General features: G+C 38.3%; 1 protein-coding gene across 2 annotated transcripts in view; it reads left to right on the forward strand.

Annotated features, from left to right (window-relative positions):
• BCO2 (beta-carotene oxygenase 2) overlaps positions 1 to 26,911 on the forward strand; it is a 46,140-nt gene extending 19,229 nt beyond the window's left edge. The window contains exons 5-12 of one of the 2 annotated variants that reach the window (XM_045038291.1): positions 793 to 895; positions 6,264 to 6,392; positions 7,368 to 7,528; positions 8,670 to 8,837; positions 23,303 to 23,440; positions 24,009 to 24,060; positions 24,998 to 25,108; positions 26,642 to 26,911. In XM_045038291.1, the coding sequence (XP_044894226.1) occupies positions 793 to 895; positions 6,264 to 6,392; positions 7,368 to 7,528; positions 8,670 to 8,837; positions 23,303 to 23,440; positions 24,009 to 24,060; positions 24,998 to 25,062 (816 nt within the window). In that variant the 3' untranslated portion in view covers positions 25,063 to 25,108; positions 26,642 to 26,911. Of the gene's footprint in view, positions 1 to 792; positions 896 to 6,263; positions 6,393 to 7,367; positions 7,529 to 8,669; positions 8,838 to 23,302; positions 23,441 to 24,008; positions 24,192 to 24,997; positions 25,109 to 26,641 lie in introns of both variants that reach the window. The other variant, XM_003992357.6, reaches the window with a different exon arrangement.

Here is a 26,911-nt window from a genome sequence, read left to right on the forward strand (position 1 = left end):
GCTCCCTGCTGTCAGCACGGAGCCTACTTCAGATCCTTTGTCTCCCTCTCTCTCTGCCCCTCCTTTGCGCTCTCTCTCTCTCAAAAATAAAAAATAATGAACATTTACAAAAATGAATAAAATAGACCCTAACATTTCATTCCTTTCCGAATACTTTTTAGAGGGGTAGTTATCTGAAGAAGAAATTGGAGCCTTTATGAAACAAAGAAAAAAAAAGTTACCCACTGATTCAGGGTATTACTCTGCACCTTCTGTCCTCAGTAGATCTAGCCCTGTGAGGTTGGTTTTCCTTAAAGATAATTCTAGATGTCTTCCTTAGTCCTAATATCTGAAGGCTATAGTAAAGGAAAAATACAATAGTACAGATTTAAGTTGGCCATTTCATGTTCTTCCTAGCTACAGATAGAATTGGATTAGAGACTGTCTAGGCTCCTCCTGCATTCACCTAACACATTAATAAAAATTAAATTAAATTTGGACCAGAACTTTAATTCTTATTTTTTGAACTTTCCTGCAATCTTGGTGGGGGATGGGGAATTCTTACTGGATAATCATTTTTGTCCATTTGATGGTGGTGGTGGTGGTGGTGGTGGAGTTTTTATTTATTATTTAGTCTCAATTTCTTTAGAAGGAAAAATAATTTTGATTTCTTAGAGGTGAGACATTAGGGCTTAGACTATAGTTGTCATATCTTATTTTTAAGATATCTGACACATTCCTACTGTTGATAAATGTAAGTAGAGATCTTCCCATTTTAGCATTTAAAAGTCTCTGATGGTCTTAAATTTGCAGGTAGACTGGAGGAAATTCATTGCTGTGAATGGAGCAACTGCACATCCTCACTATGACGCTGATGGAACAGTTTACAACATGGGGAACTCCTATGGGTCACATGGTAAAGTTGGGAAGGAGGTCTTTTTAAAAATAATTAGGAGTTAACTATCTCCCAGTGTTCCATTATAGTTAAGGTGTAGACATAGGGAACTTTGTTTAAAAGGGTCAGAAGGAAATCTCCAAAGTTGCATAACTGAGCTGAAGGTACCTAATTTACTGTGTTCTATGGTCCTTTTGCACATATGCTTAGCAACTGATTTGCTATTTGACCTTTTCAGCATGACTTACATTTTTTATGTTCTGTTGTGGTTTTTGGCTTACAGGCATTACAGGGATTTTCAGTATGTATTTCTCAAACTTGAATTAAAAAAAAAATCACACTATAAGTACAAGAAATTTAGAATGGTACAGCAAACAGATGTGGGGAAAGTATATTGTTCATTACACGGGAAAGGATTTATTTTTATTATGGGAAAAATACACTACAAAGTAAGTTAAGGTTATTGTGTGTTTGTATTTCCAGCCATTTACATCACATCTGTTTCCTGGTCATCCACAACTCCTTTTCCAACTGCCTACCAATCTGCTCCAGAAACTTCTAATAGCTAATAATGATAGCTAACATTTATTGAGTGCCTAGTATATCCTGGTGTTAAACATTTTTCAATATACTTTTTTAATTTAGTCCTTATAACGACTCTCTGAGAGAGGTACTGTTACTGCCCCCATTTTACAGACAAGGGCAGTGAATCTGGAGACTGTGTAAGATACTTGGTTAGGCAAGTTTCTAGTGTGTAAGGCCAGTCTTGCCAGCAAGTCTGAATCACACCCAAAGTCACTCTGTTAGACTGTCTTCGTAATTATTTATTACTGAGTACAGAAGACTGTCAGAGCATGCAAATTCATGTTCCTGTAACCTGAGTGCATGTCTCTCTGAAGAGAAATGGGTAGGTGTTCGATATTTCTGACTATCTGTCTTAACCTGTCCATCAGTCTATCATGTATAACCTGTGAAACCTTTGTATGGTTTAGCTTTTGTGTAGGTTAATGTGTGCCTTTGGTGAGTAATTGGCTTTGCAGGGTGTTTGTGTCTACTTGTCCATATTGACATAGGTGACTGTGTATTAAAATGCATAGTGCAGGTTTGTTTTTTGCTGGCTCAAGTAGAGCTAGGTATCCTAAACTTCATCACCCAGCTCTCTCTCCATATATATATGTATTTTTTAATGTTTATTTCTTTGGAAGAGAGAGAGTGAAAGACAGAGTGTGAGCAGGAGAGGGGCAGAGAGAGAAGGAGACACAGAATCTGAAGGCTCCAGGCTCTTAGCTGTCAGCACAGAGCCCGACGTGGGGCTTGAACTCATGAACCACAAGATCATGACCTGAGCTGAAGTCAAGATGCTTAACCGAATGAGCCACCCAGGCGCTCCTCTATCCTCTTCTTTATTACCTGATCTTGAGTAGGAAATATGTTCTTCAAGGCTGTTATAGGAAACAGCAAACATCCTTTTAGGTAAAATGTTTCAGGAAATGGGTAAACTAACTCCGCAGTTTTTTGTCCCTCCATCTTTTTTGATCATTAAAAAATTTCATTAAAAATGGTACCTATTCTATATACTTCTCTGGTCTGTTTTTTATTCCCTTAACAATGTATTAAAATATTATAATAATTATTTCTTATGTCAAGAAACATTTCCCAGAATCAGGCTGCATAGAATTCTCCTAAGTAGATGACCTATTTTAAAAACTATTTTCTTGTTAATTAAAATATGGTTGACAAAAAGTACATTTCCTAATAAATTAAGTCTATTAATCAAGTAGATAACTGGTAACTAGTTCATAATATGATAGATACTGTTTAGCTTTTCTGAATTATATATTCTAAAATAAGTAGTCATTAGATCAGTGGTTCTTAGCCTTTAGTGTGCCTCAGAATGTTCTGGAATGCTTCCTAGCAATGTAGATTACTGGGCTTTATCTTCAGAGAGTTTGGTTCAGTAGACCTGAAAAAGGACCAAGAATCTGCATTTCAATCGCCCCCTTACCCCTTATCTTGGCACATTTTAACAAGGTCCCCACGTGATTTTGGTGCAAGTGACTCCTGGATCTTTGAGAAACCCTGCCACCAGTCATCAGGGGCTGTGGCTGTTCTTGGTACTTTGCCTCAGTCTATTATACAAAGTCCTGAAGAGTCTCCCAGAGTTAGATGCAGCGTTGGGCAGGTCATTCCTCTGGGCATTCCTTTGTTGGGTGTTTCTTGGGTATGTGTCTGTCTTGCTCATGGCTTCACAACTTGCAGTTAGAACAGTTCATTAATTAATACTGGTTAAATTTAGTGAGTTTTGTCACTTAAACCACTGAGATGAGCAATTCTTTATCTTCTAATCTCAACTGAAACTGAATCTCCTCCTCCCCCTCCCCCTCCCCCTCTTCCCCCTCCCCTCCTCCTCCCCTCCTCCTCCCCTCCTCCCCTTCCTCCTCCCTGTCTTCCTCCCCCTCTACCCCTCCTCCCTCCCTCCTCCCCCTCCTCCTCCCTCTCTTCCTCCTCCCCCGCCCCCTCCCCTCCTCCTCCCCCTTCTCCTCCTCCTCCCCTTCCTCCCCCTCCTCCTCCCTCTCTTCCTCCTCCCCCGCCCCCTCCCCTCCTCCTCCCCCTCCTCCTCCTCCTCCCCTTCCTCCTCCTCCTCCTCTTCGTCTTCCTCCTTCCTTGATTGTTCAGTTCAACCGGAGTTTTTGAACTGGAGCGCAAATGTACATGTAGCTGTAGAGAGGTTGTGTTTGGGAGAAATTTAGTGATTCTCATAATAAAGTGCTTGCTGGTAATTTCTGTCTTTAAGAAATAAAAAGCTTTTAACTGTTTAAGCATTTCCCTGCATTTTTAAAGGCTTTAAAAAATGAACAGAAATCCTCTAAATAATCAATCCAAGTAGTTTTTAGTACTAATGAAATGTATGTAATCTGTTAGATAGTAATATGGTACTTTTGGAACTGTAGAACTGGTCTTTTATCGCTTTTATAACTCATCACTGTCTAAAGCATGATGTTTTATATATAATGGGTGCGCAGAACACATCTATATCCTAACTCAGACCCCTTCAGTATTTTATATCAATTGGATATAAAATTGATATAAAATACTCAGTGTTTTTACTAGGATGTCTAATAGGTGTTACAAAATTAACTTATTTAAAACAAGACTCCTGAACTTTTCCCCTAAATTTTCTCTGCCTAAAAGATTCCCCATTTAAGCTGATGGTAACTTCATCCTTCCAGTTGCTCAGGATGATAATTTTGGAATCATCCTTCACATCTGTCTCTCACATCCATATCCAGTTGGTCAAAAAGCAATTGCAGCAGTGCCTTCAAAATAAATTAAAAAATCCAACCACCTCATATGACCCCCACTGCTGGCATTCTGGTTTGAGCCCACCATCCTCTTGCATGTGAATTGGTGTAATAGCTTCTCAACTGCTCTCTGGGCATCTACCCTTGCCCCATTTCGGTTTATTGTCAGCATATCAGCCAATTATCTTTTTAGCCCACCCACCTCATCTCAGACTTTTCTTGCTTACTCTGACAAGGCCTCACTGGCCTTCATGCTATTATTTGGACACTCCAGGCTTACTTTTGGCTGAGAATCTTTGCATTTATTCTTGTCTCTGCCTGGAATGTGTTTCTCCCAGATATCCTCAAGCCTCTCTTCCTCACCTCCTCTTGGTCTTTTCTCAAATGTCACTGTCTTAGTGAAGCCTTCTCAGATCACCCTATCAACAATTGCAAACAGTGGCCCCCATCCATATACACTTATTCCCAGTCCCTATAGATCTTATCATCATCCGATGCTTTATACTTTTACTTATTGGATGCTTTATTAGAATCTGAGCTTTGTAAAAGAAAAGGCTTGTGTACATTTGGACCCTGCTGTGTATAAGTGTCTGGAAGATAAACTTAGGACACTTAGAAGAGTGTTTGGAATATAGTTGACCCTCAAGAAGTAATGGCTGAATAAATGAATAGAGAACAGAAGGGTTATCTTGTTCCAAAAGAAGCTGAGTGTTTGCAAAGTTATGTGTTACCCCAGTTTTTCAGGAGCAGCATTGGCAATTCTAATACCAGAAATATAACTCAATATGACCTCAGTATTTGTTTATTCACTGAACGATTTAAAACAATTTTTTAATGTTTATTTATTTTTGAGAGGTGGAGGAGGGGCAGAGAGAGAGGGAGACACAGAATCTGAAGGAGGCTCCAGGCTCCAAGCTCCGAGCTGTCAGCACAGAGCCCAATGCAGTGCTCAAACTCATGAACTGCGAGCTCATGACCTGAGCCAGAGTTGGATGCTTAACCGATGAGCCACCCTGGTGCCCCTATTCACTGAATAATTTAACAAACATAAGTTGTTAAGTAATCCATCAATAGCTATTTTTACTGTGCCTACTGAACGCTAAGTTCTTGCTTGGTACTGAGGATACAAAGATGAATCAGACACAATTTCTGCCCTTGAAGAGCTCACCAGTCTATTGGGAAGCGGATAAACAAGCACAAAATTATAGTGCAATAAGATAAGTTTATGACTGTACAGGATATAATCAGGGCATTGAGGAGAGGCACCAAATACCTTTAGGGTGGGGAAGAATCAGAGAGGGCTACTTGAGGATTGGTTACCTGAGCTGGTTCTTGCAGAAGTAGTAAGATGAATAATTACATGAATGAAGGCAATTGCATGAATACATTAAGAAAGGATAAGATGGGACTTGGAGTGACCCCAGGGATCCAGAGGACTGGACAGGAGTTGGGTGTGGGGGCAAATGGAGATTGTAATTGTAGGGATTGGGGAATGGTGAGAGGGACAAGTAGAATTAGAGGATATTCTTGCCTGCTACCTGATCTTTTCCTATAAAGTAGAGAATGAGTTCATTTTTAGGGAGTGAGAGGGTAGTCTTTTGAGAGCATTAAAATGCAATAAACTTAGCTAGTAATCATGAAAAAAAATGCAATAAACCGTTGGTTGATTACTTTGTGTGTATCATTTTAAAACCTTAGCTAATGACTTTCATAAAGTTAATATATTTTTTTTTTTATCCAAGTCTTTGTTTGAAATAACCCTTATGGGTGCGCCTGGGTGGCTCAGTTGGTTAAGCATCTGACTTCGGCTCAGGTCATGATCTCATGGTTCCTGAGTGAGTTCGAGCCCCACATTGGGATCTCTGCTGGCGGTGCAGAGCCTGCTTCAGATCCTGTCTCCCTCTCTCTGCCCCTCCCCCACTTGTGCCTCACGCTCTCTCTCAAAAATAAATAAACATTAAAAAAAGAAATAACCCTTTATGAAATATGGATGTCATGCATATATTGCATAAATCTCTAATCCATGAGTGCAAGGGTTGTATTTTATTTTAGAATGTGTATAAATAAGACAGGACTTTGTTTTCCAGGTTCTTGCTATAATGTTATTCGAGTTCCTCCAGAGAAGGTGGATCTTGGGGAGACAATCCATGGAGCCCAGGTGATATGTTCTATTGCCTCTGCAGAGGGGATGAGACCTTCTTACTATCATAGCTTTGGTAAGCCCAAATATAACACACGTTACTTTGGGATGTGCCTTAAACGTCGCTGTAGCAGACAAGCTAGTGTTCGTATATACTGTGTTGATACCGCTTATCAAAATATGCTGATGAGACCAAGGTTGCATTTTAATGCCACTTCAGTTTATTTTGTTTAGTGACATACTTTTTATCCTGGCAATTACTAAAAAATTGACAACATCAAAAGTGAACCAGAATGTAAATTATGGACTTTGGGTGCATTTGATGGGTTGTCAGTTTGTCAGCTGTTGCAAATGTACCAACCACTCTAGTGGGGGATGTTGATGATAGGGAGGCTGTGTGTGGGGGGGGACAGGGTATAAAGTCTCTGTGCCTTCCCTTTAATTGTGTTACAAACCTGAAACTGCTCTACAAAAGTAAAGTCTTAGTAGAGAAAAATTATTTGACCATAAAAAAAATTGACAGAATTCAAAATTTTAGGTAACTTTAAAGCCATAGGTAATTATTTTCATGAAAAGGTCTTGACTATGTTTTTTTGGGGGGAAATTCATATTCTGTTTGATAGCTTCAGCTTTTTCTCAGAATATTTATTTTCTGCATTCTAAACCTTTATAGCCAATCTGCTGCTGAATCTTAACCTTCAGGATAAATAGCAAAAGGATTACAGAAGAAACATCTTGATCACAAATGACACTTTAATATTATGCTTCTTCCCTTGGTTCGTAAACTGACCAATTTAAAAAGAAAAATAAGGAAGATAAAAAGCAAGCTGTGAGCATTCAACCCAAGCTGTTCTGAGCAGTTCCCTTTTTTTTTGTAGGAACAAGAAATATGTAAGGCAAAGCTGGGAAGCAGTGGAGAATTATTTCTGTCTGGCTTTTGTTTAGGTTAGAAGTATTATGTCCTGGCATTCAGATAAATCCCCATAACCGTCACATTTCAGACAATTCTAATTTACTAAATCCCATTTTATTATTTGCTGGAACCTTTCAGGAATGACAAGGAACTACATAATCTTCATTGAACAGCCTCTAAAGATGAATTTGTGGAAAGTTGTCACTTCTAAAATCCGGGGAAAGTCCTTTGCAGATGGAATAAGCTGGGAACCCCAGTATAATACACGGTTTCATGTGGTGGATAAGCACACTGGACAGGTGGAGTATCTTGACTATGTTTGTTTTGAAAATGGACAAATCTGTATATGGTTGATTTTTTTTCTGTCACTGGATATTGCTGGTATAAGACATTTGTAATCAAGGATATTACCTTCTTCCGTAGGTGGGGCTAGCTACTTATTAATGAGTACAGTGGGTTTTGCATATTAGAAAATTGTAAGGAATGGTTTTACTTTTAATTATCTGATTCAACTAAAATGGCATCTAAGAAACCTTGGCATATTAGCATGAATTTTTCCATGTCATAATATTTGCTAAAGAGAATGTTGTTCACATAGAAGTCTTCTGTAACTTTTGCAATGATAATTTTTTGCTTGGTTCTATGACTTCTTGCTATGTAAATATGATAATCCTACCAAAGTCCAAAGTGCGTTTGTTAAATATCTTTCTATACTCCTGTTTAGTAACACTATGGTATTTTGTCTTCTTTTTGCCTTTCTAAAGAGATGATATCCTAAATTTACTGTACCCTAATTTCATTACAAAAAATCCTATTTTGATAATAAGTGCATTTTTCAAATAATCACTTAACTCATCATAAGCTACTTAATGGCAGTATTTTCTCTTTTTTTAAATAGTTTTTTAAAGTTTATTTATTTACTTTGAGAGAGAGAGAGCACACCAGCAAGGGAGAAGCAGAGAGAGAGGGAGCTAGAGAATCCAAAGCAGTCTCTGCACTGTCAGTGCAGAGCCCAAGGGGCTCCATCTCCCAAATCACGAGATTTGACATGAGCCAAAACCAAGAATTGGGCGCTTAACTTACTGGGCCACCCAGGTGCCTCAAAAGCAGTATTTTCTATTCAATCATGTAAGATAAAGTCTAGAATTTATTTATACCTCAAAACATTGGGCCCTATTTCATAAGGACTTTTAAGTTAGTTGTGACAGTTGATTGGTTTATATCAAATAGCCCCAGTTCATTGATTAATATGAAATGTGATGACCTAAGCAAGCAATGCTTAAATCAAAGTGTTTGCTTCTATGTTCCACATTCTACCTTTTATACTTACTAGGCCTGTCACTTAAAGGGGAGGAAGGAATCTTTTTAATTTAAACTTTGTGGATCTGTTCCTTAAAGAAAAAAAGAAAATATCTCTTTTTCTTTGTATTTTCCCTACAGCTTCTTCCAGGGATGTACTACAGTAAACCTTTTGTTACTTTTCATCAAATCAATGCCTTTGAGGACCAGGGCTGTGTTGTAATTGATTTGTGCTGTCAAGATGATGGAAGAAGCCTAGAAGTTTACCAACTACAGAATCTCAGGAAAGTTGGGGAAGGGCTTGATCAGGTAAACATCTCTGATTTGTCAGAAGTTGTCAACATAATTTTGAACTAGCCAGGTTCTGGCTGTTTCTCTTGCTTCTTTGGCAGATAAGGAAGTAGAATGGTTTTAAAGCATTGAAGGCACAGCTTTGTCATTTACTTATTTAATACTTAAAAATAATTTGAGTTACTTACTTAATACCTGATAAATTAAAAGCATATTAAAGAAAACAAAGAGATGTGTTTTGGAGCACTGTGTGATTAGTTCCTTATTACACTTGAGAACTAAACATACTTCAGTTTCCTGGAAGGGATGGCAAATGGACTATAATATCTTAATTCTCTGATAATAGAAAGCTGTTTTGGTTCTTCCAGCTGAGGGCATTCACTTTTTCCCGATACTGAATCCAAGGTAAAAATTTCCTGGATTATGTAATGCAAATTGTTTCAGGCTGTAACTTTACTTAAATTTTTTTTAAAACATTGATTTAATTTTATTTTATCTTTTAAGTTTACTTATTTATTTTGAGAGAGAGTAAGAGAGAGAGAGAGAGTACATTCAGTCATGAGTTGGGGTGGAGCAGAGAGAATACTGAGCAGGCTCTGTGCTGTCAGCTTGGAGCCTGATGCAGGGCTTGAACTCATAAAGTGTGAGATCATGTCTTGAGCTGAGATCAAGAGTCGGATACTTAACTAGACTGAGCCACCCAGGCACCCCTAAAGTTAACTTTTCTTACAAAGCTTACTTATTAGTTATTATAGCTGTCTGATAGGTCTTGATATCTGCAGTATAAGTCCTAGCTCTTTTCTTTTTAAAGATTGCCTGGATTTTTCTTGGCCTTTTTGCATTTCCATAAGTTTAGAGTCAACATGTCAGTTTTTGCAAATTAAGAAAAAACAAAATCTGATTGGAATCATGTTGCAACTACAGATCAATTTGAGGATAATTGATGTCTTTACAACAGTAAGAAATGTTGAATCTTCCAATCCATGAACATGGAATATCTTTCCATTTATTTGAGTCTTTTAAAAATTTCTCTCAGCAATGTTTATAAAGTTTTTGGTCAGGATATTGCATATCTTTTGTTAAATTTATCTGTAGGCATTCAGGTTTAGTTTTGAAACTATTATAAATGGTATATTTGATTAATTATTATTATTATTTTTAAAATATTTTATTTTTAAGTAATCTCTACACTCAATATGGGGTGTGAACCTACAATTCCAATATCAAGTGTTGCACACTCCAGTGACTGAGCCAGCAAGGCATCCCAGTCTTTTCTTTCAATTGTTAAGTTTTTTTATTCAAGTGTAGTTGACATACAATATTATATTAGGCACACAACATAGTGATTTAACATTTATATACATTATGAGTTGATCGTCACAATAAATCTAGTATCTTCTGTCACCATAGAAAGTTGTTACATATTATTAACTATACTCTCTATGCTGTACATTGTATCCTCATGTCCTATTTATTTTATAACTGGGCTTTTATACTTTTTAATCCCTTCCCCTGTTTTGCCCATCCCTATACTCTCCCCTCTGGCAGATACCAGATTGTTCTCTGTTACCATTTTTAGCATCACGTTTGCTTTAGATTTCTCCTCCTCCTCCTCCTCCTCCTCCTCCTCCTCCTCCTCCTCTCCCTCCTCATCCTTGTCCTCATCCTCATCCTCGTCCTCCTCCTCCTCCTCCTCCTTCTCCTTCTTCTTCTTCTTCTTCTTTAATTTAAATTCAAGTGAGTTAACATACAGTGTAGTCTTGGTTTCAGGATTAGAACCCAGGGATTCATCTCTTACATGTGACACCCAGTGCTCATCCCAACAGGTGCCCTACTTAATGCCCATCACCCATTTAACCCATCCTCCCACCCACCGCCCCTCCAGCAACGCTCAGCTTGTTCTCTGTATTTAAGAATCTCTTATGGTTTGCCTCCCTCTCTGTTTTTATCTTATTTTTACTCCCCTTCCCCTGTGTTCATCTGTTGTGTTTCTCAAATTACACATACAAGTATATGAGTGAAATCATATGGTGTCTGTTTTTTCTCTGACTTATTTTGCTTAGTTTTTAAACTTTCATTTTCTGTTTTTGCTGGTATATAGAAATGCAGTTGATTTTGTATATTGATTTCTTATTTAAATATCTTGCTAAATTCACTTATTAGGGTTTGAATAGTTGACTATAGATTATTTTTGATTTTCTATGTATATAATCATGTTATCTGAAAATAATGACAGTTTCATTTCTTTCTTTCCAGTCCTTATATGTCTTTTATTTCTTTTTCATGCCTTATTATATTGGCTAGGACCTCAAATTGAAAAGAAGTAGTTATAGCAGTAATCATTTTCCCCTTCTCATCTGGAAAATGTTTAATAATTCACCATTAAGTATGAAATTCCTACAGGTATTTTTGCAGATACCTCTATCAGGTTATCTTAATGGTGCTTTTGATGAATAAGCATGTTCCAATCTATCAATTTTTTTCTTTTTTTTTTTTCAATGTTTTTTATTTATTTTTGGGACAGAGAGAGACAGAGCATGAACGGGGGAGGGGCAGAGAGAGAGGGAGACACAGAATCGGAAACAGGCTCCAGGCTCCGAGCCATCAGCCCAGAGCCTGACGCGGGGCTCGAACTCACGGACCGCGAGATCGTGACCTGGCTGAAGTCGGACGCTCAACCGACTGCGCCACCCAGGCGCCCCTCAATTTTTTTTCTTTATGAGTAATACATTGTACATCCTATTTCAGACATCTTCCCATGATAAAGTCATAACAATATTTTCCCATATTACCTCTACAAGAGTTTTTAATTCTAAAAATTAAGTACTCATATATGCGTTATTCTGTTTTAGATTTATATTCTGTTCCATTGGTCTACTTAGGTATTCCTGTGCCAATATCCCACAGTGCTGATTAATATCACTGTATGAAAAATCTTGATGTTTAGCAGATAAGGTCCTCCTAATATTTCCTTCTATAATGAGTGTCATGGCCATTCCTGGCCCTCTATAACTTTTTAAATTAAAAAAAAATTTTTTTTTTATTTTAGAGAGAGAGAGCAAGCAGGGGAGAGGGGTAGAGGGAGAGAGAGAGAATATCCCAAGCAGGCCCCATACTCAATAAGGAGCCCAGCGCAGGGCTTGATCCCATGATCCTGGGATCATGACCTGCCCCTAAATCAAGAGTTGGGTGCTCAACCAACTGAGCAACGCAGGTGTCCCTACATTTAAAAAAAATTTTTTTTTGGGGCGCCTGGGTGGCGCAGTCGGTTAAGCGTCCGACTTCAGCCAGGTCACGATCTCGGGGTCCGGGAGTTCGAGCCCCGCGTCGGGCTCTGGGCTGATGGCTCGGAGCCTGGAGCCTGTTTCCGATTCTGTGTCTCCCTCTCTCTCTGCCCCTCCCCCGTTCATGCTCTGTCTCTCTCTGTCCCAAAAAAATAAATAAACGTTGAAAAAAAAAATTAAAAAAAAAATTTTTTTAAATGTTTATTTATATTTGAGAGAGACAGACAGACAGAGCATGAGTGGGGGTGGAACAGAGAGAGAGGGAGGCACAGAATCTGAAATAGGCTCCAGGCTCTGAGCTGTCAGCACAGAGCCTGATGTGGGTCTCAAACCCATGAACTCTGAAACCATGACCTGAGCCGAAGTCAGACACTGAACTGATTGAACCATGTAGGCACCCCCCCCTACATTTTTATATACATTTTAGAGTCAGCTTGTCAGTTTCTACACACACACACACACACACACACACACACACACACACAGAACAACAAAAAAACCTGTCAGATTTTAATTGCATTTGCACTGAATCTGCATATTAATTTGAAAGAAGGTTAATATCTTTACACAATGTTGATTCTTCTAGTACATGAACACAATTTATCTTTCCATTTTATCACTTCTTTAAAGTGTTTTATAGCTATCTGGGTACGTATTTTATATGCCTTTTTTATTATAAAGAATATTATTAAATTCTTAGATTTACTCCTAGGTATTTACTTTTGCTTTCATTTATGTTAATACTGCTGTATAGCAATATGTTTGATTTTAGTTTCTTGATCTTGTGCTCAGTTAATGAATACAGTAATTCAGTAATTCTAATAATTTATAGATTCTTTTAGATTTTCTACATCTACAATCATATCTTATACAAGTAATGACAGTTTCCTTTCCAAACTAGTTATTGATTTTCATTTTCTTGCCTTTCTCCATTGGACCTCCAGTACAGCGTTGAATGCAAGTGGAGATGGTTGGCATCCTTATCTGGTGCCCAATATGAGAGGAAAAGTCTTCAACATTTTACTGTTAGGTATGCTGTTTGCTATAGATTTAAACAAGCAAACAAACTAATAGACTTTGTTTTTTAGAGAAGTTTTAGGTTTAAAGAAAAATCAAGCAGAACCTGGAAAGCACTCCCATGTATATTCCCTTCCCCTAATATCCCCAGATTCCCCTATTGTTGACATCTTGCCTTGGTGTGGTATATTTGTTACCATTGATGAACCAATATTTATATATTATTACTACCTAAAGTCCGTAATTTACACTAGGATTCACTCTGTGTTGTACAATTCTCTGGGTTTTGACAAATGCATAAAGTCATGTATCTACCATTATAGTACCATACAGACTAGTTTCCCTACCCTTAAAATACCACATTCCATCTTCTTCCCTCCCCACTTCTCTCAACACCTAGCAACTAGTAATCTTTTTACTGTCTCTATACTTTCTCCTTTTTCAAGATGTCATGTAATTGGAATCCTAGAGTATGTAGCCTTTTCAGACTTGCTTTTTCCTCATAGTAATATATATTTAAAGTTTCTTCAGGTCTTTTGGTGGCTTGATAGCTCATTTTTTTCATCACTGAATGATATGCTGTTGTATGTATGTACTACGGTTTGTTTATCCATTCATTTATTGGAGGATACCTTGGTTACTTTCAGTTTTTGGCAAATATAAATAAGACTGCTGTTAACATTTGTGGGCAGATTTTGTGTGGACATAAGTTATTGATAGATTTTTAAAAAAATGTTTATTTTTTGAGAGACAGAGAAACAGAGCACGAACAGGGGAGGAGCAGACAGAGAGGGCGAAACAGAATCTGAAGCAGCCTCCAGGTTCTGAGCTGTCAATACATACATAGCCTGATGCTGGGCTCGAACTCAAAAATCATGACTGGAGCTGAAGTTGGATGCTTAACTGACTGAGCCACCCAGGTGCCCCAATAGATTCTTTTTTAAAGATAATTTTTCTCACTTAGGAAAGTTCCCTTTTACTTCTAGTTTACTAAGAACTTTAATTATGGATGGATGTTGAATTTTATCAAGTGTTTTTTCAATAGTTTTGAGATAATCATCTGACTTATCCTGTATGTCATCAATGTGGTAAAGTATATTGATTGATTGAAGAAGTGTTTGTAATAACAGCTATTTATTGATTTTTGAATGTGAAGCTTTCCCTTCTATTCCTGAATCAAATCCCAATTGGTTGCTGTGTATTTTTCTTTAAATATTGTTGGACTTACTTTGCTAATATTTTGTTTAGGATTTTGTTGCATGTATTTTATGAATAAAATTGGCCTATAATTTTTCTTTCTTATAATATCCTTGTTAAGTTTTGGTATTAAGGTTTTGCTGATCTCATACAGTGAGTTGGAAATTGTTCTCTTTTCTCTACATGAGAATGTATAAGATTGGCATTATTTCTTAAACGTTTGGAATCATTCAAGAAGTAAGCCATCTGGGCCTGTATATTTCCTTATAGTTAGATCTTAAATTATGAATTGTATTTTAATAATACAATATTATTCTGATTTTCTATTTTTTATGGTGTCAGATTTGGTAAATTGATTTTTTTTAGAAATTTATGTCATCTAAAATTTCAAATTTATTTATCTGCTGTCATTTGTGATATCATTCTATGATTTAAAAAAATGTACCTATGGTTAATTGATGCCACCTGTTTTTATCCCTATATGGTAATTTTTCCTTTCTTTTTTGTGCATTTGCTTAGGCTTGCCAGGGTCTTATCAATTTAATGAACCTTTTCAAAAACAACTATCTTTCTGGCTTGGTTGATCCTCTTTAATGTGTGTGTATTTTCCATTTCATCAGTTTCTATTCTTATTTTTATTATTTACTTTCCTTCTTCATACAACACCCAGGACTCGTCACAAGTGCCCTACTTAATCTCCACCACCCATTTAGCCCATCCCCTGCCCACTTCCCCTCCGACAACATCTCACTTTGTTCTCTATAGTTAAGAGTCTGTTTTATGGCTTGCCTCTCTCTTTGTTTCTTCCTCCCATGTTCATTTGTTTTGTTTCTTAAATTCCACATGTGAGTGAAATCATACAGGTCTTTCTCTGGCCCTTTCTTTTTCCTTTGTGCCTAATATGACCTCTTTGTAACTAAGGATGTGGTTAGTTTGTTATTTTTCATCCTTTTGCCCACAACATATATCTTTGTGATGATAAATGTCACTCTAGCAGAGTTTTAGCTGCATCCCACAAATTTTTATATGTTTTATTTTTGTTACTTCTCAGTTAACGAATTTTCTCTCATTGAGATTTGTTTTTGAAATGTGTTTTTAAAATTTCAAATATATAGAGATTTTTCTACCATTGATTTCCAGCTTAATTTTACTGTATGATATTGAGATTTGCTTTATGGTCCAGCGTTAGATCATTTTTTAAGTGCTTCATATGTATTTAAAATAATGTATATTCTGAATTTTCAATGTAGTGTTTTACATATGTCACTTAGGTCATATTTGTTTATACTATCCAAATCGTATCTGTTTTTATTGATCTCTATTACATGACATTATGATATTACATGAGAGGCATATTAAAATCTCTTACTTGGAATATAGATTTTTCTGTTTCTTTTTATACTTATGTTAATTTTATTTTATTTTTTATTTTTTTAAAGTAAACTCTGCCCTCAATGTGGGGCTCAAACTCATGACCACAAGATCAAGAGTCACATGCTCTTATCAACTAAGCCAGACTGGTGCTCCTATAGTTATGTTAATTTTTAGTTTATATATTTTGGTGCTCTGTTATTATGTACATACAAATTTAGAATTGTTTTACCTTGATGATTTTATTGAACATTTATTTCTGAGTAATGTTTTTTGCCTTAAAGTCTACTTTTTTGTTTAATGTTGGCATGCTGTAACTTTTCCATTCTTACACTTTTAATCTTCATGAATGTGTACCTTGTAAGCAGCATATATTTTAAAAATCCATTATGCTAATTCTTGACTTTAATTGAGCATTTAGTTGGAACAGTCACCAATATATTGAAGTTTAAAAATCCCATCTTGGGGCACCAGGGTGGCTCAGTTGGTTGAGTGTCTGACTTTGGCTCAGGTTGTGATCTCATGATATGTGGGTTTGAGCCCTTCATCAGGCTCTGTGCTGACAGCACGGAGCCTGGAGCCTGCTTGGGATTCTGTGTCTCCCTCTCTCTGACTCTCCTCCACTCATGCTGTTTCTCTCTATCTCTCAAAAATGAATAAATGTTAAAAAAATTTTTTTTAATAAAAAAAAATCCCATCTTACTGTTTACTTCCTATTTGTGTCATTGTTTCTTTCTCTCTCTCCTTTCTTGCCTTCCCTGGATTGGTTGAGTGTATTTTATTATTTGATTTCCATCTCCCCTCCCCAAACCTCATTCCACCTCCTGCCCATTAGCTTGGTAATTAAATATTTTTTTAGTGGTTATTTTATTTTACTTCTTTTTTCTTTTTAAAAAATTTTTTTTAATGTTCATTTATTTTTGAGAGAGAAGGAGAGAGAGAGACAGAGCATGAGCAGGGGAGGAGCAGAGAGAGAGGGAGACACAGAATCCGAAACAGGCTCCAGGCTCTAAGTTGTCAGCACAGAGCCAGACGCGGGGCTTGAACTCACAAACTGTGAGATCATGACCTGAGCTGAAGCTGGACGCTCAATTGACTGAGCCATCCAGGCGCCCCAACTTATTTTTTTTTAAGTTTATTTATTTTTCACAGAGAGAGAGAGAGAGAGAGAGAGAGAGCACGAACGGGGGAGGGTCAGAGAGAGGGAGACACAGAATCTGAAGCAGGCTCCAGGCTCTGAGCCCTCAGCACAGAGCCCGACATGGGGCTCGAACTCACAGACTGCGAGATCATGACCTGAGCCGAAGTCGGACGCTCAACCAACTCAGCCACCCAGGTGCTCCTATTTTTTATTTTTTAATGTTTATTTATTTGAGAGAGAGAGAGGGAGAGGGAGAGGGAGAGGGAAAGACAGAGCATGAGTGGGGGAGGGGCAGAGTGAGGGAGACACAGAATCTGAAACAGGCTCCAGGCTCTGAGCTGTCAGCACAGAACCTGACACAGGCCTCGAACCCACGAACTGTGAGGTCATGACCTTAGCTGAAGTCAGAAGCTTAACCAACTGAGCCCCCCATGTGTCCCTGGTGGTTATTTTAGAGATTATAATATGCAGCCTTGATTTAACACAATATATTATAAATTGGTTCTTTAATTCCTTGCAGACAGTGCAAGAACTCTGGAACACATTAACTCTATTTACTCTTCTCCTGATTTATACACTACTGTTGTTGTGTATTTTAATTTTCTTTGTATATTAAACCCTATAAGACATTATTATTATTGCTTTATGTAATCATAGTTCTCCATACCACCCATGTACCCACATCTGTACCTTTCATTTGCTTTTAATTCCTCCCAGTCTGAGTCTTCCATGTGGAATCATTTTCTTTCTAACAGAAGAGTATCTTTTGGTATTTCCTTTAGTTCAGATATGCTGGTGAGGAAATCTGTTTTTGCTTCTCAGAAAAATGTTTTTATTTTACCTTCTTTCTTGAAGAATGTTTTCATTAGATAAAGAGTTCTAGGTTGTTATTTTTTTTAATACTTTAAAGATGTTTGGTTGTATTCTGATTTCTGTTGATAAATCAGGAGTCAATCTAAGCCTTGCTCCTTTGAAGTTGCTATTTTTTCCTCTCCTCTGATTTAAAAGAAAACTTTTTTAAATGCTTTTATTTTAGAGAGATGGGGGGGGGGAGGGAGGGAGACAGTGGGCAAGGAAGGGGCAGAGAGAGAGGGAGGCAGAGGACCTGAAGGGAAGCCGTGACAGCAGAGAGCCAGTGTGGAGCTCAAACTCATGAACTGTGAGATCATGACCTGAGCTGAAGTTGGATGCTTAACCGACTGAGCCACCCAGGCACCCCATCTCTGACTGATTTTAAAATCTTCTCTTTGATTTTCTGTAGTTAGTCCTAGGATAGCTCTCAGTATGGTTTTCTTTTTATTTATTTTACTTTGGTGTTTTTTAGGGATAACTGAATCTATGGTTTGATGTCTTTCATTAGTTTTGAAAAATGTCACCTATTTCTTCAAATATTGCATCTGGTAAATCCTTTCTCTCCCTTCTCTCTGGGATTGAAGTACATGTGTGTTACTCCTTTTCACTTTATCTGTTACTTATGTTCTATTTAGTATTTACCATTCTTGTGTCTCTCTAATAAGCATCTTGTTTTGGATATTTTCTTCTTACCTGTCTTACAGTTAATTTTTTCTTCAACAGTGTCTATTCTGCTGTTAAACCTTGCCACTAAGTTCTTAAACTCATTGCATTTTTCAGTACTTGAATTTTAATTTGGTTCTCTTTTATAATTTCTAGTTCTCTGCTACAATTCTCAGTTTAAAAGAATTTCCTCCACCATATTCAGAAACTTAGAGTCTGGTAGCTTCTATTATCTGGATCCCTTGTGGCTCTGGTTCTGTTGTTATTTTGTTTTGTTTTTTTAAACATGCTCTTGTCTTCTCATGTACTGGCTAATTTTTATTGTATACAGAATATTGTGTTTGAAAAATTGTAGAGATATTTTGAGACCCAGGCTGATACTACGTTCCTCCAGAGAAAATTTTATTTACTTTTGGCTGATTGCTTGGGTACATGATCAATTCCAGATATTCTTTTTTTTTTTTTTTAATTTTTTTTTTACATTGATTTATTTTTGAGAAACAGAGTGAGACAAAGCGTGAGTGGGGGAGGGGCAGAGAGAGAAGGAGACACAGAATCTGAAGCAGGCTCCAGGCTCTGAGCAAGCAAGCGGTCAGCACAGAGCCTGATGCAGGGCTCGAACTCACAAACTGTGAGATCATGACCTGAGCTGAAGTCGGATGCTCAACTGACTGAGCCACCCAGGCGCCCCAATTCCAGATATTCTTAATCTAGTTCTAGGGCTTGGGATATTTTGAAGCAGGGTACAGTTCCTGAAAGAGCTGGACTACTTCTTGTTCATTCTTACTCCTAGGTGCTGAACGAAGGGGTTTTGATCCAAAGAGCTGGGGGTCTATCAGGGCTTCTCCTTTTTGGCAGTCCTTGAACTCCAGCTTTTATCCCTTTAATTCCTTAAAAATATCAAAATCTAGGGGCGCCTGGGTGGCGCAGTTGGTTAAGCGTCCAACTTCAGCCAGGTCACGATCTCGCGGTCCGTGAGTTCGAGCCCCGCGTCGGGCTCTGGGCTGATGGCTCAGAGCCTGGAGCCTGTTTCCGATTCTGTGTCTCCCTCTCTCTCTGCCCATCCCCCCTTCATGCTCTGTCTCTCTGTGTCCCAAAAATAAATAAACGTTGAAAAAAAATTAAAAAAAAATATCAAAATCTATTCACTGGGGTCAAGTGTTAGGGGAGTTGGTGTAGCCATATATTTATAAAAAGGTAGCATGAAGGATCCTTGTGGTGATTTTACATCTTGAGTGTAGTGGTGATCACATGAATTTACACATGAGAAAACTGCATGGAACTAAATACACAGACACACACACACACACACACACACACACACACACACACACACACAAGTGCATGTTAAGCTGGTGAAATCTGAAAAAAGTTGGTGGATTATATCAGTGTAAATTTTCCAGTTGTGATATTGTACTGCAGTTATGCAAGACACTGTCATTGGTGAAACTGGATGAAGGATACATATGATCTCTCTGTATTATTTTGTTTTTTATGTGATAAAATATACATAACATAAAACTTACATTTTAACCATCTTTAGGTATTCAGTTCAGTAGCATTAAGTACATTAACAGTGTTGTGCAACCATAATCACTGCCCATTTCCACACTTTTTATCATTCCAAGTGGAAACTCTACCCATTAAATAACAGGTCCCTATTATCCTCTCTCTCCAGCCTTTGGTAGCCTCTATTCTGCTTTCTGTTTCTATGCATTTGCCTATTCTAGGTACCTCATATAAGTGGAATCAGACAAGATTTATTTTTTTGTGTTTGGCTTATTTTATTTAGCATAACCTTTTTGAGGGTCATCCATATTGTAACATGTATCAGAATCTCATTCCTGTTAAAGGTTAAATATCCTTGTATGTCTGTACTGCATTTCGTTTATCTGTTCATTTGTTGGGGAACATTTGGGTTGTTTTCACCTTTTGGCTATTGTGAATAGTGCTGTTATGAACATTGGCACACAAGTATACATTTGAGTCCCTGTTTTAAGTTCTTTTTGTATATAACTAGAAATAGAATTGCTGGATCCTGTGATAATTGTATCACTAACTGAAGAACCGCCAGAATGTTTTCTACAACAGCTGCACCATTTAACATTCCCACCGGTGATGCACAGGGGTCCGATTCCTTCACCTTTTCAAAGCACTTTTATTTTCTTGTTTTGATTTTTTTTTATAGTAACCACCCTAGTGGGTATGAAGTAATATCTCATTGTAATTTTGATTTGCATTTTCCTAATGACTAATGAATGATGCTGAGCATCTTTTCATGTACTTATTGGCCATTTGTATATTTTTGGCAAAATGTTATTTTAGTTTTTTGCCCCTTTTTAAATCAATTGTTTATTTTTCTGTATTATTTCATGTGAATCTGCAATGATCTCAAGATAAAAAAAAAGTTTAATAAAAAGTTATTTTATTTTCTCAGCCTTTCAGCTGCCTTTTTCTAGAAGCAGTTGATATCCTTAGGGGACAAGTTGCCCCACCGCCCCTGTATCTTGTTTACCTCTAGGTTTCCGTCTCCCTCCAAATCTCTGCCCTGTTGTTCGTCACTGCCTTTTTAGCTCACCAATGCCTTCAAAAAGATATTTTATTTTATTTTTATTTGGGGGGGGGATTATAAAGCATTTTTTAAACATAATTTATTGTCAAGTTAGCTAAAATACAACGTATACAGTATGCTCTTGGCTTCAGGAGTAGATTCCCATGATTCATCGCTTACATACAACACCCAGTGCTCATCCCAACAAGTGCCCTCCTCAATGCCCATTACCCATTTTCCCCTCCCCACCGACCCTCCCATCAGCCCTCAGTTTGTTCTCTGTATTTAAGAGTCTCTTATGGTTTGCCTCCCTCTCTGTAACTTTTTTTTTCCCCTTCCTTTCCCCCATGGTCTTCTGTTAAGTTTCTTAAGTTCCACATATGAGTGAAAACATGATATCTGTCTTCTTCTGACTGATTTATTTCACTTACCGTAATACCCTCCAGTTCCATCCATGTTGTTGCAAATGGCAAGGTTTCATTCTTTCTCATTGCCGAGTAGTATTCCATTGTATATATAAACCACATCTTTTTTATCCATTTGTCAGTTGATGGACATTTGAGCTCTTTGCCTAATTTGGCTATTGTTGAAAGTGCTGCTATAAACATTGGGGTACATGCGCCCCTATGAATTAGCACCCCTGTATCCTTTGCATAAATTCCTAGTAGTGCTGTTGCTGGGTCGTAGGGCAATTCTATTTTTAATTTTTTGAGGAAACTTCACACTCTTTTCCAGAGCAGCTGAACCAGTTTGCATTCCCATCAGCAGTGCAAGAGAGTTCCCATTTCTCCACATCCTCACCAACATCTGTTATTTCCTGAGTTCAAACACCTATTCTAAGCATTTTGTCTAGCTTCTTTAAACTGTTTTCAGTGGGATAGTTGGTCCACTTTACTTTTTTAATAATAAGCCACCATTATTGGAAGTGTCTTTTTGTTCAGCTATGGCTTTGCTGAAGGAAAAAAATGTTTACATAAATTTAAAAGCAACTTAAAACATCTAACTCTTAAAAAAATCTAACTCTGTATGAAGCTTAAAAATAGCACTGAATCTTTTTTCAGTAAAAACATTTCTGTGTGAGATGGAGATAATGTGGATCCAGGTATATGAGGGGAAATAGCACATTTTCTTCTCCATCTTACAGTAGTTTTTTTTGTTTTTCTTTTTGCATTTGATTATTTTTGAGAGAGAGAGAGAGAGAGAGAGAGAGAGAGAGAGAGAGAGAGAGAGAGAATGAATCCCAAGAAGGCCCTTTGTTGACAGGACAGAGCCCAACGCAGGGCTCAAATCCATAAATGGTGAGATCATGACCTGAGCCAAAACCAAGAGTCAGACCCTTAGCTGACTGAACCACCCAGGTGCCCCTCTTACAGTATTTCAAGAAAGGAAAATATGCTTAAATCACTCTTATTGTCAGAAAAAATATACTTATTTTGCTAGGGCCTCCTGCTTCAACATGATCTCTGCAAGGAGGTTGTGTTGGGGATCCTCACTCTTGGTTTGGTGATACAGTAGGAGGGCTCACAGATCTCAGAAAAGTCAGCAAATGGAAAGGTGCGTGGGATGAAGACTGGAGGAGACCACCAGGTGCACGCTTCCAAGTCTTCTCCCAGTGGAGTCACCCAGGACACACCTGATTCCTCTAGCAACTTGTGACAACATGTATGGAATGTTGCATGCCAGGGAAGCTCCCCCAGATTGATCATCAAGAGTTTTTGTTGGGTATCAGCACATAGGCATATAGCCCCTACCCAACCTCAGTTAAGCAAAGCTCCGTATGCCCGCAGGGAAGCAAATGTTCATTATAAATTGCATTGTTTGCATAAACTGTCTGGGTAAGGTAGTGCAGTGTGGCTCAAGACCTCAGGAATGCGAACCCAGTCTTGTCAGACATAATATTCCCACAGCTCAGTTCTCAGGTGCCAGCTAAGGACCAGCCATGAAAATGGACCTTTCTTGAGAATGTGCCAGCTTTGAGCAACCCAGGCCTACTAAGTTAATGCTTTAATATGCAGAGGCCTATTCTGACCAGACATGAAAAAGGAAGCACCCCTGTTACTCTCTAGTCTCTCACCCTGCAGGATGTTTCTTAATGGCAGTTATCACTCTCAAGACCTCATTTGTGTATTTGACACTAATCCAATAACATACATTTTAATTCTTATTATCATTCTTTTCCCACTAGAGTGTGTTCCTTGAGGTCCAGAGACTCTGTTCAGTGTTGCATCCCCAGTGTCTAAAATAGTGCTTTGCCTAGAGGTACTCAACAGATGTTTGTGGAATAAATGAATGAATGAAAATGATCATTTATGCAATTACTTAGGAATGTTTGACTGGATATAAATTATTGGGACATGCTGTTATCCTATGAATGACATTTTCTCATCTCTTTCTTTTTCCTGAACAGGTCTATAATTCAGTAGGCAGATCTTTCCCTCGAAGGTTTGTTTTGCCCTTGCATGTCAGTTTGAATGACCCCGAGGGACAGAACCTCAGCCCATTGTCCTATTCTTCAGCCAGTGCTGTGAAACAGGCTGATGGAAAGGTATGCTTTCAAAGGACACTAGACTAAGACTTTGAATTTTAATCGTGGTACTCTATTCATTGGCTGTTTCCCTCAATCTTTGTTGCCCAATAAGTCTGATATCATTCAGCCTAGCAGGGTAAGGTCATGACAGTCGCTTGCACAAGAGCTGCAGGATTCTGAGTGGGAGTGAGCGCTGTGTTTACCTATCCTTTTTGTGTTTTGAAACAGATATGTCAATCTTCTAATGGTTGTGGAACAGCTAAGTATTAGATTGGTATTGATCATCTCCACCTTCTGGAAAGCTTGTGCTTACCACAGCATGTCGTTGTGTAGCTATTAATATCTTAGCTTTGGTAGAATAAGAAGGTCACTGCCACCCTGTATGCCATTTGACAGCTTCGTCACAAAACCCGATGATCTTTCACGTATTCATACACGTGATGGAAAGAGGAATAATGGAAAAGATGACCTAGAGTCTGAGTTTCCAAGCCCTGTTGCAAACTCTTAGCCCCCTCACTGACCTATACTGCATAAAATAGGTGAGAAAGTAAGCAATCACTGCAAATCCTTTTGGGATCTCTTTTAGATTTGGTGCTCCTATGAAAATCTACATCCTGAGGGTCTAGAGGATGAAGGAGGTATTGAATTTCCCCAGATCAACTATGGCCAATTCAGTGGCAGAAAGTATCGTTTCTTCTATGGCTGTGGCTTTCGGCATTTGGTGGGGGATTCTCTGATCAAGGTGGATGTGGTAAACAAAACACTGACGGTAATGAAAATCTTTTTCCCTTTCTGAACTCTTAAAAGACCGCTTTTGCCCTTTTAAAGGGCACCCTTAAAAGACCACTTTTTTGAATTAGTTTCTGTTTTGTTAAAGTAGCTCTTGAATTTCTTTTTCTTTTTTTAAAGGAAGGAGTGACTTTTTTTTAAAAGGTTTTTCTTTTTAATGTTTTATTTATTTATTTTGAGAGACAGAATGAGAGAGTGAGTGAGAGTGCTTGCATGCGTTGGGGAGAGGTAGAGAGAGAACCCCAAGCAGGTGCCAAGCTGTCAGGGCAGAGCCCGCTGCAGGGCTGGATCTCACCAACTGTGAGATCATGACCTGAGCTGAAATGAAGAGTCGGACGCTTAACCAAATGAGCCACCCAGGCACCTCTTGAGCTTCTTTAATATTTAAGCCGCTCAACCATTTACTTTTATTCAGTTTGAGAACCACAGAATCACCTAGGCTAGGGGTATATTCCCTCTGGGGAATCTTACATGAATCCCAAGCCCAGAAAAACAAGTCTCTGTTGGATGTTATTTTTAGAGAAATCATGGGGTTTAGGTTATTGGGACACATAGTTCAGGTCGATGGGAAATTATAACTGCACAGATTGTATCTGATGATGATGGAGCCTGTAGCTGCAAGCCACCTGCCCCCCTCTATTCAGCTCAGTGAGCCTGGTTCTTTTACTGAATGGATAGTGTACTGACAGCCAGGTGCATGCTGGGAGTGAGAAAAGCTGTTGAAGTCTTCTTGCTCATAACTAGCCTTCTGTCAAATACTTTTTTTGGGGGGGGGGGGTCTTACAGATTTGGAGAGAAGATGGCTTCTACCCCTCGGAACCTGTGTTTGTTCCTGCACCAGGAACCAGTGAAGAAGATGGTGGGGTTATTCTCTCTGTGGTGATCACCCCCAAGCAGGTAAATGTATCTCCCCATCACTATTCAGAAAGAGAAGTGGCACTGAGCCTTTTGAGGATTGTATTCAGTGATGCTGTCAGTAGTTTATTCTGATTCCAATACAGTACTTTCTCCCTTTTCTTCCTCTCCTCCTATGTACATACCCTTTTATCACAATCGTGCTTTATTATTATTTTAAAGTTCTATTTATATAGTCATCATAATTTACATTTTGCATATTCATTTACAAAGAATTTTAACACACATCATCTTATTTACTCATCAGAAGAGCTTTGTTGAAACAGAGAGGGAGGCAAACCATAAGACAATCTTAAATATAGAGAACAAACTGAGCGTTGCTGGAGGGGAGGTGGGTAGGGTATGGGTAAAATGGGTGATGAGCATTAAGGAGGGCACTTTTCAGGATGAGCACTGGGCATCATATGTAAGAGATGAATCCCGGGTTCTATTCCTGAAACCAAGACTACGCTGTATGTTAACTAATTTGAATTTAAATTAAAAAAAAAAGAAGAAGACCTTTTTTGCATACCATTTTACACACATGGAATTTGTAAGTTAGATAAGTTGCAGGAGCTTGCGTCAGATCTCACAGTGGTAAAGCCAGTGTTTAAATCTCAGTCTTCTGACGTCTAGTCGGATGTTCATGCCACCATCTGTGCTGCCAGTTTCATTGCTCCCAAAGTGTAATGTGGTGAGCCCTAGTTCTCAACAATGTTGATGTCATAACTTCTTGTGTAAGGCAGTCTTATGGCAGATAGGTTCACTTTGAGTACAAGCTTTGATCAGTTATTAGTGGCTGCCTGGGGTGTAGGATTCTGAGACTTTTTAAGGGTTTGACGAGGAGAGTGCTGGGATCAATTACTAACATCTGCCACAGGCTTCAGAGGACTTTGTCCTCATTTCATGTACTTGCCACTCCTGCAATTACACCAGGGCAAGTATCAGTCAGCCTTGTAATGCTGACAAAGTTATTTGTACAGTTCCGAAGTAACTGGAGGCATAGAACTTAGAAAATTTGGAAGAAAAATATTTCTGTATCCCTTCGGTGATTAAAAAGGCCCAGGTAAAAAGATCCTTAAAGTCAGAGAGATTCTGTGAAAGTAATTGACATAAACAACCTAATTTCTTCACTCTGGGCCTGAACTTCTTCTGCCATAATTTTCTTTTCAGGCTGGTTCAGCAATTCCACAAACATTCAGTGAATGGATAGCCAAGGCACTGTGCTAGGTGGTGAGGATAGATAGGAAGATGCATAAGACATGATCAAAAGAATTTCTGGGGCGCCTGGGTGGCTCAGTTGGTTAAGCATCCGACTTCAACTCAGGTCGTGATCTCACAGTTCATGAGTTCAAGCCCACACAGCATCAGGCTGTGTGCTGACAGCTCAGAGCCTGGAGCCTGCTTCAAATTCTGTGTCTCCCTCTCTCTCCACTCTTCCCCGCTCATGCTCTGTGTCTCTCTTCTTCGAAAATAATTAAAACATTAAAAAATTAAAAAAGAAAAGAATTTCCAGTATTGTTTTTCCTTTTCTAGAATGAAAACAATTTTCTACTAGTCTTGGACGCCAAGAACTTTGAAGAACTGGGCCGAGCCGAAGTGCCCGTGCAAATGCCTTACGGGTTCCATGGCACCTTTGTCACCATCTGATGGAACAACTCACAAGGCCTAGAAACTAAGTTTACAATGAACATTTTCTGTACAAAAAAAGAGAGCAAAAAAAGGCACCTTACCTTCCAAACTGTAGAGATCTGGTTGTAAAATTTCTATTAAAAAACAAATTCTTGGGGTGCCTGGGTGGCTCAA

Source organism: Felis catus, chromosome D1, assembly GCF_018350175.1.
Source record: "Felis catus isolate Fca126 chromosome D1, F.catus_Fca126_mat1.0, whole genome shotgun sequence".
NCBI lineage: Eukaryota > Metazoa > Chordata > Mammalia > Carnivora > Felidae > Felis > Felis catus.